Raw genomic sequence first — 15667 nt, 5'->3', positions numbered from 1 at the left:
TAGGGCGCCTGTAGTCCCAGCTACTCGGGAGGCTGAGGCAGGAGAATGGTGTGAACCCGAGAGGCGGAGCTTGCAATGGGTCGAGATCGCACCACTGCACTCCAGCCTGGGCAACAGAGTGAGACTCCATCTCAAAATAAAATAAAATGAAACAAAACAACTGAAAACGAACAACAACAACAAAAAACTGAGGCCAGGTGTGGTGGCTCACACCTCTATTCCCAGCACTTTGGGAGGCTGAGGTGACAGGATCACTTCAGCTCAGCAGTTCGAGATCAGCTTGGACAACATAGGGAGAGAGACCCTGTTATATTGTAGAGAGACCCCCATCTCCATAAGATATAAAAATAAAAATGTTAGATGTAGTGGCATCCCTGCTGTCCCAGCTACTCAGGAGGCTGAGACAAGAGGATCACTTGAGCCCAGGAGGTCAAGGCTGCAGTGAGCTGTGATCATGCCACTGCACTCCAGCCTGGGTCACAGAGCTAGACCGTATCTCTAAAAATAAATTAAATAAATAAACCTGGAGCACCCAATTTTTTAATTTAATTTAGTGGTATGATCTTGGTTCACTGCAGCCTCAACCTCTGGGGCACAGGCAATTCTCCCACCTTAGCCTCCCCAGTAGCTGGGACTACAGGCACATGCCACCACGCCCAGCTAATTTTTGTCTTATTTTTTGGTAGAAACAGGGTTTCACTATGCTGCTCAGATTGGTCTTGAACTCCTGGACTTAAGACATCCTCCTGTCTCAGCGTCCCAAAATGCTGGGATTACAGGTGTGAGCCACTGTGCCCAGCTATTTTATTTTTAAATGAATAAAAGCTGGAGCACCCAACTTTTTTTTTTTTTTTTTTTTTTTGAGACGGAGTTTTGCTCTGGTTGCCCAGGCTGGAGTGCAATGGCGCAATCTTGGATCACTGCAACCTCTGCCTCCTGGGTTCAAGCGATTCTCCTGCCTCAGCCTCCTGAGTAGTTGGGATTACAGGCATGCACCACTACACCCAGTTAATATTTTGTATTTTTAGTAGAGACAAGGTTTCTTTCTTTTTTTTTTTGTTTTTTGAGACGGAGTCTGGCTCTGTCGCCCCGGCTGGAGCGCAGTGGCCGGATCTCAGCTCACTGCAAGCTCCGCCTCCCAGGTTCACGCCATTCTCCTGCCTCAGCCTCCCGAGTAGCTGGGACTACAGGCGTCCGCCATCTTGCCCGGCTAGTTTTTTGTATTTTTTAGTAGAGACGGGGTTTCTCCGTGTTAGCCAGGATGGTCTCGATCTCCTGACCTCGTGATCCACCTGTCTCGGCCTCCCAAAGTGCTGGGATTACAGGCTTGAGCCACCACGCCCGGCTGAGACAAGGTTTCATCATGTTGGCCAGGCTGGTCTTGAATTCCTGACCTCAGGTGATCCACCCGCCTTGGCCTCCCAAAGTGCAGGGATTATAGGCGTGAGCCACCACGCCTGGCCTGGAGCACCCAATTTTTAAATTTAATTTTCCTTTTTTTTTTTTTTTGAGACAGAGTCTTCCTCTGTCACCCAAGCTGGAATGCAGTGACTTGATCATAGCTCACTATAGCCTTGACCTTCCAAGCTCAAGCAATCCTCCTGCTCCAGCCTCCCAATTAGCTGGGAGTACAGACATGTGCCACAAAACCCAGCTAATTTTGTAGAGGTAGGATCTCCCATGTTGCCCAAGCTGGTCTCCAACACCTGGGCTCAAGCGATCCTCCCTCCTTGGCCTCCCAAAATGCTTGGATTACAGGTATAAGCCATCACACCCCAGCCGGAGAGCCCCCACTTGTTGCTGTGTGACCACAGGCTGATGGTGTCCTCTCTGGGCCTCAGGTGATAAATGCTGAGGAGGGAGGTGGGGCCCAGGAATTCAGACTTTCAAACAGCCTTTGGACTTGGGCCTTGGGGACATTCCAGGGGACACTTTACTAGGGAGGGGCAGTGTGAGACAGGAGGCGGGGCTGCCGCCTCTGGGGCCCTGAGCCTAGAGTCCTTCCCACCTCATTTGGGGACTTGAGCACTTCACCAGTCCTGACTCAGTTTCCTAGTCTGTGAATGGGGGTGTGTCTCCTGGAATGTTGCACCCCTTCAATCATTCACTTATTCATTCATTATCCTCTCATGAGCACCTACTATGTTCAGGGTGCTGAACTGTGCCCATCCTCCTTCAAGTCGAGGAGGGAAACTTTGTCTCAGTTCCTTCCTCTAAAAAATGGAGCTTGAGGACGGGCATGGTGGCTCACGCCTGTAATCCCAGGACTTTGGGAGGCTGAGGTGGGAGGATCGCTTGAGCCCCCAGGAGCTGGAGACCAACCCGGGCAACATGGTGAGAAGCCTGACCTCTACAGATAATTTAAAAATCATCCAGGCATGGAAGTGTGTGCCTATAGTCCCAGCTATTTGTGAGGGCTTTGAGCCCAGGAGGTCGAGGCTGCAGTGAGCTGTGACCGCACTCCAGCCTGGGCATCAGAGTAAGACCCTGTATCAAAAAAAATGACAGTAATAAAAAGGAGGTTGCATTCCCTCTTGGCAGGGTAGGGAGGGGGCTTCGGTGCCCAGGGCAAGGTGGCTGGGTGGTGGTTTTGCGGGAGGGCCAAGGAGTGGTCCCTGGGTCTGGGCTGTAAGAGTCGGTTGCCTGGAGGCCTTGCAGGGTGGGGGCGTCACCAAAGCAAAGGCTTAGAGGGGAAAAAACAAAAGCCCCAGCCAGGCAGGTGGAGTCCCCTTGGCTGAGTTCAACTGAGGGTTCTCTGGGGAATGCGTGCATACCCAAGTGACAGCTCCAAAAACTCCCTTCCAGGGCAAAGTTCCCAAGCGCAGAAGAGAACCTGTTCACTTCTCCCCTGTTCAGCCCGCCCCCTGGCCAGCCAGTTCTACTTCCTCTTTTCCTGCTCCGCTGCTTGCTTTCTCTCTTCAGCTCCTCCCTGCCCCTCACCCCAGGCTGCTCGGCCACCTCCAACCTGCCATCTGAGGACATCCAGGCAGTCACTCATTCAACAGCGAGGAGCCCTGGGGTGGGTGTGGTGGGAAGGAGTGGGGCTGATGGAGACCCTGGGAGGGCTCGCAGCCTGGTGGGTGAGGCCCAGTTCTAAATGCCAGCTGCACGCCTTGGTCTGAGGTCGGAAGGAAGGCGTGGTTGCAGAGGCTAAAAGGTTTCCGTAAAGACGGACTTTCTGGGATGGGACTTGAAGGGTGCATAGGAGAGCACCAAGAAGTGGCCGCTGCAGACAGAGGGAACCACAAGCCAGGAGGATAGGCCAGGAATGCTGCAGCCTGGGGTGGGGTGGGGCTGGAGCTCCTGTCCCTTGGCCAGCTGAGTGGAGGCCCAGTGGCAGCACAGGTCCTGCCTGGGGATCAGGTCTGCTCTGCACCCTACCTTGCTGCCTGGAGCCGCCCACCCGACAGCCTCCCATCCTTGCTCTGCAGATCCGGTCCCATCCCCACCTCCCATAGCACTCCACCCAGTTCACTGTTTGAGGAACCCCCAGAACCAGCCCTCATCAACAGGCAGCAAGAAGGTCCCGCTGCCCATCGCCTCACAACGCCGGCCTGGTGAACTGTAGGGTTGGCAGGTCCTGAGGCAGCTGGCAAGACGCCTGCAGCTGAAAGATACAAGGCCAGGCACAGGACAGTCCCATCCTCAGGAGGCAGGGAGTATACAGGCTGGGAAAGTTTGCCCTTGCGTGGGGTGGTGATGGAGGAGGCCTAGCAAGCCTTCTGGACTGTGAACCCGTGTCTGCCACTGTGTGCTGGGTGGTGGTCATCTTTCCCACCGGACTGTGGCCTCTGCAACCTTCAAGGGAGCAGTGGGTCCCACTGACTGAGCACAGCCTTGTACCCTGAACTGGAACAAGCCGCCTCCTTCCTGGCCACAGGTTCCACGTCCTTATATGGACTCATCTTTGTCTGTTGCAACATACACTCAATGAACACCTACTACGTGCTGCAAAGCCCCCGGAAGGCCTGAAGTGCCCCCACCTCACCACCCTTCCTATTTTTGTGTAAAAATCCAGCTTCTTGTCACCACCTCCAAGGAGGGGGACGAGGAGGAGGGCATGTTCCTCTAGGTTGAGCTGGATGCCCCTCTGTGGTCCCACGCCACTGATCACTGCATGTCCACCAGCTGGGTACATACAGTCTCTCATTCCCAGAGCAGAACGACCCTGGCCACCCGGGTCTTGTGTGCTACTCAGTGGACAGACCCAAGGCAAGAAAGGGTGACAGGGAGAGGGTCTTCCCAGGCTGGCTTTGAGCTCCTACCCCGCCCCGCCCCCAATCCTCTCTGGCACATGGAGTCTTGGTCCCCAGAGTCCCCCTGCGGCCTCCAGATGGTCTGGGAGGGCAGTTCAGCTGTGGCTGCGCATAGCAGACATTCAATGAACGGTGGGCGCAGACCCAGGCTGTGTAGACCCAGCCCCCATGCCCCGCAGTGCCTGGAGCTGCCTGGGTCACCCACTAACGCCCCAGGCCTGGTCTTGGCTGGGCGTGATCGCGTTACCCTCAGGCAGCTCCTGGGGAAAGTTTCCCGGCCGTGTAGAGCCCACCTTCCCAGGGCCGTGGCTGGGTGGGTTTGCAGCCTTCATCCCAGGCCACCTCCAGCCACTGGACCGCTGGCGCCTGCCCTGTCCTGGGCAATGTGGTCCTGCGACTTCTAAGTGGCCGCGAGCCCCCTGACTCCCCCAACACCACACTCTACCTCTCAAGCCCAAGTCTCTCCCTAGTGACCCACCCAGCCCATTTCGCTAGCTGAGCCCCACAGCCAGAGGTCCTGAGACCCTGCTTTCAGGGCAGTTGCTCTGAAGTCGGCAAGGGGGAGTGACTGCCTAGCCACTCCATGCCCTCCAAGGGCTCCTTCTGCAGAAGCGCACAGCACCCAGGACCCTGGCACCCGTGCACACCCTGGTCCACCCCACCTGGGCGCTCAGTGCCCAAGAGACGTCCACACCTAGAATGTCCCGCGGTGGGTGGGGGGCCCGAGAGACGGGCAGGCCTGGCCATGCGGGGCCGAACCCGGCACTGCCCAGCGTGGGGTGCGGGGGCCACGGCGCGCGCCCCCAGCCCCCGGGCCCAGCACCCCAAGGCGGCCAACGCCAAAACTCTCCCTCCTCCTCTTCCTCAATCTCGCTCTCGCTCTTTTTTTTTTTTTTTCGCAAAAGGAGGGGAGAGGGGGTAAAAAAATGCTGCACTGTGCGGCGAGGCCGGTGAGTGAGCGGCGCGGGGCCAATCAGCGCGCGCCGTTCCGAAAGTTGCCTTTTATGGCTCGAGCGGCCGCGGCGGCGCCCTATAAAACCCGGCGGCGCGACGCGCCTCCACCGCCGAGACCGCGTCCGCCCCGCGAGCACAGAGCCTCGCCTTCGCCGCTCCGCCGCCCGTTCACACCCGCCGCCAGGTAAGCCCGGCCAGCCGGCCCTGGTAGGCGGCTCCCGGCTCAGCCGCCTAAGGCCGCGGCCCCTTCTCCCGTGCAGAGCCGCCTGCGCCGCAGCGGGGGTCGCATGTGGGGACTGGACTGCAGTGGGAGACGCGGGAGAAACCCCTGGGCCTCCAGAGATGTGGGGACACCCCGCTCCAGTTTGGAGGCGCGGGGCCGCGCTCTGGGGGTGCTGCTCTCCGGACCGGGGCAGCCGGCGGGGTCTTTGTCCGAGCCGGCCTCTTGCCAGTGGGGAATGCAGGGTGGGCGCGGCGGAGCCCCCGCCAGGTTCGGTGGGGGTGCTGGGGCGCCATTGCGCGTGCGTCCTGGGGCTTGGGGCGCTAATTGCGCGTGCGCGCTGGGATTCAAGGCGCTAACTGCGCGTGCGTTCTGGGGCCCGGGGTGCTGCGGCCTGGGCGCTGGGGCAAGGGCTGGCCCCGCCGGAAGGGGTGGGGTCGCCGCGGCTTCGGGGCGCTTGCGCGCACTTCCTGCCCGCGCCGCCGGCCGCCTGAGGGTGTGGTCGCCGCGCGCGCGCGCGCGAGCCGACCCGGCGCTATTTGAACGGAGCGGAGGCGGGGCCGGCTCCCGTTTGGGAGGGGGTGGGGGGCCTGGCTTCCTGCCGCGCGCGGTGGGGACGCCTCCGACCAGTGTTTGCCTTTTATGGTAATAACGCGGCCGGCCCGGCTTCCTTTGTCCCCAATCTGGGCGCGCGCCTGCGCCCCCTGGCGGCCTGAGGCCTCGGCGCGCCGGAAGTGGGCAGGGCGGGGGCCACCTCGGCTCACAGCGCGCCCGGCTTTTCTGTAGCTCACCATGGATGATGATATCGCCGCGCTCGTTGTCGACAACGGCTCCGGCATGTGCAAGGCCGGCTTCGCGGGCGACGATGCTCCCCGGGCCGTCTTCCCCTCCATCGTGGGGCGCCCCAGGCACCAGGTAGGGCAGCTGGGTGGGTGGGGCGGCCCCGGGAGCGAGCGGGAGGCGAGGGCGCTTTCTCTGCACGGGGGTCTCCCGGTTTCTGGGGTGGGGGCCTCGCTCGTGCTCAGGGCGCCTTTTTTCCTTCCCAGGGAGTGATGGTGGGCATGGGTCAGAAGGATTCCTATGTGGGCGACGAGGCCCAGAGCAAGAGAGGCATCCTCACCCTGAAGTACCCCATCGAGCACGGCATTGTCACCAACTGGGACGACATGGAGAAGATCTGGCACCACACCTTCTACAATGAGCTGCGTGTGGCTCCTGAGGAGCACCCCGTGCTGCTGACTGAGGCCCCCCTGAACCCCAAGGCCAACCGCGAGAAGATGACTCAGGTAAGTGGCCCGCTACATCTTGTGGTGGCCACCTCCCTCCTTCCTGGCCTCCCGGAGCTGCTCCCTTTCTCACTGGTTCTCTCTTCTGCCGTTCTCCGTAGGACTCTCTTCTCTGACCTGAGTCTCCTTTGGAACTCTGCAGGTTCTATTTGCTTTTTCCCAGATGAGCTCTTTTTCTGGTGTTTGCCTCTCTGACTAGGTGTCTAAAACAGACAGTGCTGTGGGTGTAGGTACTAACACTGGCTCGTGTGACAAGCCCATGAGGCTGGTGTAAAGCAGCCTTGGAGTGTGTATTCAATAGGTGCACAGTAGGTCTGAACAGAATCCCCATCCCAAGACCCCAGCACACTTAGCGGTGTTCTTTGCACTTCCTGCATGTCCCCCATCTGTCCTGGCTGTCTCCAGTAGCTTCCTGAGTGTGACATGGTGCATTTCTCCCTTACAGATCATGTTTGAGACCTTCAACACCCCAGCCATGTACGTGGCCATCCAGGCTGTGCTGTCCCTGTACGCCTCTGGCCGTACCACTGGCATCGTGATGGACTCCGGTGACGGGGTCACCCACACTGTGCCCATCTACGAGGGGTATGCCCTCCCCCACGCCATCCTGCGTCTGGACCTGGCTGGCCGGGACCTGACTGACTACCTCATGAAGATCCTCACGGAGCGCGGCTACAGCTTCACCACCACGGCCGAGCGGGAAATCGTGCGTGACATCAAGGAGAAGCTGTGCTATGTTGCCCTGGACTTCGAGCAGGAGATGGCCACGGCAGCTTCCAGCTCCTCCCTGGAGAAGAGCTACGAGCTGCCCGATGGCCAGGTCATCACCATCGGCAACGAGCGGTTCCGCTGCCCCGAGGCGCTCTTCCAGCCTTCCTTCCTGGGTGAGTGGAGACCCGCCTCCCGGCCCTGCCTGACCTGAGGGTCACCCTTGGGGCTGTGCTGTGGAAGCTAAGTCTGGCCCTCCTTTCCTCCTCAGGCATGGAGTCCTGTGGCATCCACGAAACTACCTTCAACTCCATCATGAAGTGTGACGTGGACATCCGTAAAGACCTGTACGCCAACACAGTGCTGTCTGGTGGCACCACCATGTACCCTGGCATTGCCGACAGGATGCAGAAGGAGATCACTGCCCTGGCGCCCAGCACGATGAAGATCAAGGTGGGTGTCTTTCCAGCCTGAGCTGACCTGGGCAGGTGGGCCATGGGGCCCTGTGGTGTGTGGGGAGCTGTCACATCCAGGGTTCTCACTGCCTGTTCCCTTCCCTTCTCAGATCATTGCTCCTCCTGAGCGCAAGTACTCCGTGTGGATCGGCGGCTCCATCCTGGCCTCGCTGTCCACCTTCCAGCAGATGTGGATCAGCAAGCAGGAGTATGATGAGTCTGGCCCCTCCATCGTCCACCGCAAATGCTTCTAGGCGGACTGTGACTTAGTTGCGTTACACCCTTTCTTGACAAAACCTAACTTGCGCAGAAAACAAGATGAGATTGGCATGGCTTTATTTGTTTTTTTTTGTTTTGTTTTGGTTTTTTTTTTTTGGCTTGACTCAGGATTTAAAAACTGGAACGGTGAAGGTGACAGCAGTCGGTTGGAGCGAGCATCCCCCAAAGTTCTACAATGTGGCCGAGGACTTTGATTGTACATTGTTCTTTTTTTTAATAGTCATTCCAAATATGAGATGCATTGTTACAGGAAGTCCCTCGCCCTCCTAAAAGCCACCCCACTTCTCTCTAAGGAGAATGGCCCAGTCCTCTCCCGAGTCCACACAGGGGAGGTGATAGCATTGCTTTCGTGTAAATTATGTAATGCAAAATTTTTTTAATCTTCGCCTTAATACTTTTTTATTTTGTTTTATTTTGAATGATGAGCCTTCCTGTCCCCCCCTTTTTTGTCCCCCAACTTGAGATGTCTGAAGGCTTTTGGTCTCCTGGGAGTGGGTGGAGGCAGCCAGGGCTTACCTGTACACTGACTTGAGACCAGTTGAATAAAAGTGCACACCTTACAAATGAGGCCAAGCGTGACTTTGTGGCATGACTGGGTTGTGGGCAGCGGAGGGTGAACCCTGGGGAAGGTTGGGGTGGTGGGGGCCAACTTGTCCTTACCTAGAGTGGAGGTGGGCCAAGGTCCCTTCCGCGTCAACATTGAGCAGCCTTAGCCGGTGGGGGAGGTTCAGGATTCAGGTCTTACTGAATTACTGAAAGCAGGATTCAGTGCTTACTGGGGAGTTACTGGCCTGGCCCTTCCACCCATTCCCAGGTACCCTAGTTTCTGTGGTACTCCGTGCATATGCTTGAGGTGGGATGGGCTATTTTGGGTTGTCTGTTGGCCCAGGTGCCATTCCTCATTGGGGTTGGTTGGTTACCTGCATTTCCTGGGAGTGGAACTCCCTGAGGGTCAACTTTTAGTGTGGTGTTCTCTTGAGTGGGGGTGTGGGGGGTGTTTATAGCTGCCACACCTTTTCCTTCACCATATGGAGTGTTGGCTGTCAGGGTCACCCTTGAGAGTCAGCCTGGCCCAGGCTCCCATAGGCTGAGGAGAGGCTGGGATTCCTGCCTATTCACCCAGACTGGGGAACCTGGAATCACAGTCATGGGACCGTATCTGGTCTGCAGACAGCTCTGGTTAGCTGTGGGCTGAGGTCTGGATTCTGCCTTGTGACTGGAGACTGGGTGCCATCCCGTGGCCTCGGCCAGTTTCTTCGTGACCTTTACTGCAGAGGGAGACATCCAGACTCCTGGACAGCAGGGCCTGCCTGGCACTGCAGGCAGATTCTTTTTCTATTCTTGAGCCGGTGTCTTGTGTTGCCCAGGCTGGAGTGCAATGGCACAACCATGGCTCGCTGCAGCCTCAACTTTCTGGGCTCGAGCAGTTCTCCTGCCTCAGCCTCCCAAGTAGCTGAAACTACACAGGCACGCCCCAGCATGCCCAGCTAGTTGCAGGTCAGATTCTCATTGTTCTGCAGGGCCCTGAGTTAAATACTCTTGCAAGAAGAAACCAAGCCTGGCCTCCCTTCCCTCTGCTAGAAGCTGTGATTGACACAAGCAGAGAATGAAGAAAAGAGGGTGAGGATCCTTTGCAGGGATGCCGTTTACCCAAAACACCACCTGGTGCATAGCAGTTGTTCTGGAAATGATTCAGTCCTCCCAGGAGGCCTAGGATGGCCTCACCTGTGCACAGTGGCTGCTGGCAGAGAGGAAGGTGGTCCCCTTCCTCCTGGGTTATCTTGGAGGTCCCCTGAAGGACTGTCTGGGGTGGTTCCAGCTCTTTTGGTCTGATTTCCGCAGTGATGAGCCCTGGGCCACCTTGGGCCACTTAAACACCCATCCATTGAGTGACCACTATATGGCGGGCCCAAGGCTGCTGAGATGACCTGGACAAGGACTCTGCCCTGGAGGAGCTGTCAGTCTGGAAATGAGGACTTCATTCATTCACTCATTCGTCCGTCCATCCAATCACTATTTGTGCCAGGTACTGCAGGTATAGAGGAGAACCAACTAGATGTGTTCCCTGTCCTCACCAGGCACCCAGTTTAATGGGGAAGACATCACAAGCATGAAGGCAAATGAGTGTACAATGACATGCTGTGATCATGGGAAGAAAGCAGAGGCTTTGATGAACACGAGCATCAGGTGATACTCATTATGTCATTCTGGTGGTGGTCTGGCGGGTGTAGACATACTTCAAAACTTACCTAATTGGGCCTGCCGTGATGACGCATGCCTGTAATCCCAGCACTTTGGGAAGCTGAGGTGGGAGGATCGCTTGAGCCCAGCAGCTCAAGGCTGCAGTGAGCTATGATTGCACCACTGCACTGCAGCCTGGGTGACAGAACAAGACCCTGACTCTAAAAACTAAAATAGACCAGGCAGGCATGGTGGCTCGCACCTGTAATCGCAGCACTTTGGGAGACTGAGGCAGGTGGGTCATTTTAGTCCAAATGCAGGCTAGGCATCATAGTGAGATCCTGTCTCAATTTTTTTCTGTCTTGTTTTTTTTTTTGTGATGAAGTCTCGTTCTGTCACCCAGGCTGGAGTGCAGTGGCGTGATCTTGGCTCATTGCAACCTTTGCCTCCTCGGTTCAAGCAATTCTTCTGCCTCAGTCTCCTGAGTAGCTGGGATTACAGGCATGTGCCACCACCCCTGGTTAGTTTTTGTTTTTTTCGCAGAGACAGGGTTTCGCCATGTTGGCCATGCTGGTCTTAAACTCCTGACCTCAGGTGATCCACCACCTTGGCCTCCCAAAATGCTGGGATTACAGGCATGAGCCACCACGCCCGGTGGCTGTGCACTCCTTATGAGCATCTAATGCCTGATGACCTGTCACTATCTCCCATCACCCCCAGATGGGACTGTCTAGTTGCAGGGAAAGAAGCTCAGGGCTCTCATTGATTCAATATCATCTTGAGTTGTAGAATTAGTTGATCACATATTACAACGTAATAATAGTAGATAGAGTATGCGATAAGCATAATGTGCTTGAATCATTCAAAAACCATCCCCCCGCCCCCATTCATGGAAAAATTATCTTCCACAAAACTGGTCCCTGGTGCCAAAAGACTGGGGACTGCTGACATTGGTGACGCACAGCTGGGACAGCTTCACCCATAGGTTGACCAGCGACTTCAGCAGCTCCTGCTCCTTGCCAAGGAAGTCCCAGCCTTAATCTTGGGCATGGCTGCACAAGCCTCTGCTGCCACCCCCTACTCCAAAAGAAAGGAAGAGGGCTAGAAATACACACGGTGAAAACTCATCTCTACTAAAAATACAAAAATTGGCCAGGGGCGGTGGCTCAAGCCTGTAATCCCAGCACTTTGGGAGGCCGAGATGGGTGGATCACGAGGTCAGGAGATCGAGACCATCCTGGCTAACATGGTGAAACCCCATCTCTACTAAAAAATACAAAAAACTAGCCGGGCGAGGTGACGGCGCCTGTAGTCCCAGCTACTCGGGAGGCTCAGGCCGGAGAATGGCGTGAACCTGGGAGGCGGAGCTTGCAGTGAGCCGAGATCTGGCCACTGCACTCCAGCCTGGGCGACAGAGCAAGACTCCGTCTCAAAAAAAAAAACAAAACAAAACAAAAATTAGCCGGGCAGCATGGCGTGCACCTGTAATCCCAGCTACTCAGAGGCTGAGGCAGAAGAATCACTTGAATCTGGGAGGCGGAGGTTACAGGGAGCCAAGATTGCGCCACTGCACTCCAGCCTGGGAGACAGTGAGACTCCGTCCCCCCGCAAAAACAGCAAAGGAGCCAGGTGCAGTCTCATGCCTGTCATCCCAGCACTTTGGGAGACCGAGGCAGTCGGATCACGTGAGGTCAGGAGTTCGAGACCAGCCTGGCCAACATGATGAAACCCCATCTCTACTGAAAATACAAAGAATTTTCTGGGCATGGTGGCGTGCACCTGTAATCCCAGCTACTCAGGAGGCTGAGGTGGGAGAATCGCTTGAACTTGGGAGGTGGAGGTTGCAGTGAGCTGAGATCGTGCCACTGCACTCCAGCCTGGACAACAGAGTGAGACTCCACAAAAAAAAAAGAAAAAAGCAAAAGATCATTGAACATGGGTAGACTTGGGGATAGGGAGAGACAGGGAGAGAGAAGCTGTCACTCTTTTTCTTTTCTTGTTTTATTTTTGTAGAGATGACGTCTTGCTATATTGCCCAGGCTGTTCTTGAACTCCTGGCCTCAAGTCATCCACTCACCTTGGCTCCCCGAAGTGCTGGGTTTGCAAGCATAAGCGATCACGTTCAGCCTATTTCATTTCTCACAATCGGAGTCTCACTCTGTCACCCAGGCTGGAGTGCAGTGCTGTGATCATAGTTCACTGTAACCTCCAACTCCTAGACTCACGCAATACTCCTGCCTCGGCCTCCCATGTAGCTGGGACTACAGATGTGTACCACTGTGCCTGGCTAACTGGGCCATCACTCTTGAGTAGGCTTCCCCAGAGGGCTTCCTGGAGGAAGAACGCTTGAGCTGCCTCCGGAGGCCAGAGGAGTCACCTGGGGGGGTGGTGTAGCGTGTGCATCTCAGAGGCATGGATTGATTGGAGACAGAGGCCCAAAGAGGAGATAACAACCTCCAAGACAGAATGGAGCATCCTTTGATTGTCAAACACGTTGTCTATGTGGCTTTAGGAAGTCACTTCACTGCCCATGTCCCCATTTGAGAAATGGGCATATCAGTAACAACTGGAGGGGTGACTGTAGCAGGTACACTGCATCAGTCCTTTTATTTTATTTTATTATTTTATTTTATTTTATTCTTCTTGTTAGTTTTTTGAGACAGCGTCTCTCTCTGTCGCCTAGGCTGGAGTGCAGTGGTGTGATCTCGGCTCACTGCAACCTCTGCCTCTCAGGTTTAAGCAATTCTTCTGTCTCATCCTCCCTCGTAGCTAGGACTACAGGCACCGCCACTACACCCAGCTATTTTTTTTTTTTTTTTTTTTTTTTTTTGAGACAGAGTCTCGCTCTGTCGCCTGGGCTGGAGTGCAGTGGCTGGATCTCAGCTCACTGCAAGCTCCGCCTCCCGGGTTTACGCCATTCTCCTGCCTCAGCCTCCCGAGTAGCTGCGACTACAGGCGCCCGCCATCTCGCATGGCTAGTTTTTTGTATTTTTTAGTAGAGATGGGGTTTCACCGTGTTAGCCAGGATGGTCTCGATCTCCTGACCTCGTGATCCGCCCACCTCGGCCTCCCAAAGTGCTGGGATTACAGGCTTCAGCCACAGCGCCCGGCCACCCAGCTAATTTTTTTTTGTACTTTTAGTAGAGATGGGGTTTCACCATGTTGGCCAGGCTGGTCTTGAACTACTAACCTCAGGTGATCCACCCGCCTTGGCCTCCCAAAGTTCTGGGATTACAGGCGTGAGCCACTGTGCCCAGCTATTTTATTTTTATTTTTAGAGATGGGATCTTGTTCTGTTGCCCAGGCTTGGTTCATTGGTGTGATCGTTGCTCACTGCAGCCTTGAACTCCTGGCCTCAAGCGATCCTTCCATCTGTTGGTCTCCTAGAGGGGTGGGATTACCAGCATGAGCCACTGCACCTGGCCAACGCTTTCCTTTTATTTATTTTTTTTCTGAGACAGAGTCTCGCTCCGTCGCCCAGGCTGGAGTGCAGTGGCACGATGTCGGCTCACTGCAAGCTCCACCTCCTGGGTTCACGCCATTCTCCTGCGTCAGTCTCCTGAGCAGCTGGGACTACAGGTGCCTGCCACCACGCCTGGATAATTTTTTTGTATTTTTAGTAGAGACGGGGTTTTACCACGTTAGCCAGGATGGTCTCGATCTCCTGGCCTCATGATAAGCCTGCCTCGGCCTCCTAAAGTGCTGGGATTACAGGCATGAGCCACCGCGCCTGGCCTTACCTGGCTAATTTTTAAAAATTTTTTATAGAGATGGGGGTCTCGCTATATTGCCTGGACTGGTCTGAAACTCCTGGCCTCAAGCAATCCTCCTGCCTCCACCTTCCAAAGTACTGGGATTACAGGTATAAGCCACCTGTAATTAAATGCAACTATTTAATCAAATATGAGTATTTCATTACTTAAATATTTAATTAATTAAAAATGCATATTTAATTACTCACGGTGATGGTACACTTGATCTTAGCCAAAACCCTGAATGGTGATAACTATCCACAGTGATAAACGCCATCTAGGAATATTCTGAGGGACAATGGCAGAGGATGCAATGGAGTGGTGACATGGTCTAGGGAAGGGTAGGGCTTCTGCAGAAGGGATGTGAGGAAGATGAAGAGAAATTAGCCTTGGCAGTGCGCGGTAGCTCACGTCTGTAATCCCAGCACTTTGGGAGGCCGAGGCGGGTGGATCATGAGGTCAGGAGATCGAGACCATCCTGGCTAACACAGTGAAACCCCGTGCCTACTAAAAATACAAAAAATTAGCGGGGCGTGGTGGCGGGCGCCTGTAGTCCCAACTACTCGGGAGGCTGAGGCAGAAGAATGGCGTGAACCCAGGAGGTGGAGCTTGCAGTGAGCTGAGATGGCGCCACTGCACTCCAGCCTGGGCGACAGAGCGAGACTCTGTCTCAAAAAAAAATAAAAGAAAAAAAGAGAAATTAGCCGGAGGTGGGGTGAGGGCCACTCAACAAGGTGAGTAGCTCATGCAACGACCCTGAGGCCATTAGGTATGGGTGGGAGGATCGTCATGAGTGAGAAGTCCAGACATGCAGTTCAAGCCTGGCCTGGTGGCTCACACCTATAATCCCAGCACTTTGGGAGGCTGAGATGGGTGGATCACTTGAGGTCAGGAGTTGAAGAGCAGCTTGGCCAAATGGCAAAACCCTGTCGCTACTAAAAATACAAAAATTAGCTGGGCATGGTGACAGTTGCCTATAATCCCAGCTAGTCGGGAGGCTGAGGCAGGAGAATCACTTGAACCCGGGAGGCGAAGGTTTCAGTAAGCCAAAATCGCGCCATTGCACTCCAGCCTGGTGACAGTTAGACTCTGTATTGGAAAAAAAAATACAAAAGTTAGCTGGGCGTGGTAGCACATGCCTGTAATCCCAGCTACTCAGGAGGCAAGGCTGGAGAATTGCTTGAACCTGGGAGGTGGAGGTTGCAGTGAGCTGAGATTGCACCATAGCACTCCAGCCTGGGTGACATGAGCGAAACTCTGGTTTAAAAACAAAAATGGCCGGGCGCGGTGGCTCAAGCCTGTAATCCCAGCATTTTGGGAGGCCGAGACGGGTGGATCACGAGGTCAGGAGATCGAGAACATCCTCCTTAACATGGTGAAACTCCGTCTCTACTAAAAAATACAAAAACTAGCCGGGCGAGGTGGCGGGCGCCTGTAGTCCCAGCTACTCGGGAGGCTGAGGGGAGAGAATGCTGGAAACCCGGGAGGCGGAGCTTGCAGTGAGCTGAGATCCGGCCACTGCACTCCAGCCCAGGTGACAGAGCGAGACTCCGTCTCAAAATAAAATAAAATAAAA

At 55.3% G+C, this 15667-nt stretch overlaps 1 protein-coding gene and 1 long non-coding RNA gene across 2 annotated transcripts in view; one reads left to right on the top strand and one right to left on the bottom strand.

Moving 5' to 3' along the window:
• Positions 1 to 5208: 5208 nt before the first annotated feature.
• ACTB (actin beta) lies at positions 5209 to 8725 on the top strand. The gene is made up of 6 exons (XM_023197872.2): positions 5209 to 5394; positions 6217 to 6345; positions 6477 to 6716; positions 7162 to 7600; positions 7696 to 7877; positions 7990 to 8725. Exons 2-6 carry the CDS (start codon positions 6223 to 6225, stop codon positions 8131 to 8133), a joined length of 1128 nt encoding a protein of 375 aa, XP_023053640.1. The 5' UTR covers positions 5209 to 5394; positions 6217 to 6222; the 3' UTR covers positions 8134 to 8725.
• A 1490-nt stretch (positions 8726 to 10215) lies between these two features.
• Positions 10216 to 15667, bottom strand: part of LOC113220091 — a 15821-nt gene continuing 10369 nt past the window's right edge. Inside the window, exons 2-4 of the long non-coding RNA XR_003307040.2 lie at positions 14297 to 14441; positions 14080 to 14212; positions 10216 to 11416 (exon numbers count right to left, since the gene is read on the bottom strand). This is a non-coding gene — a long non-coding RNA (uncharacterized LOC113220091). The remainder of the gene's footprint in view (positions 11417 to 14079; positions 14213 to 14296; positions 14442 to 15667) is intronic.

This window comes from Piliocolobus tephrosceles, chromosome 8, assembly GCF_002776525.5.
Source record: "Piliocolobus tephrosceles isolate RC106 chromosome 8, ASM277652v3, whole genome shotgun sequence".
In the NCBI taxonomy this organism is placed as follows: domain Eukaryota; kingdom Metazoa; phylum Chordata; class Mammalia; order Primates; family Cercopithecidae; genus Piliocolobus; species Piliocolobus tephrosceles.
The sequence above is the reverse complement of the archived record's forward strand: the minus strand, read 5'-3'. Positions and strand labels throughout refer to the sequence as shown.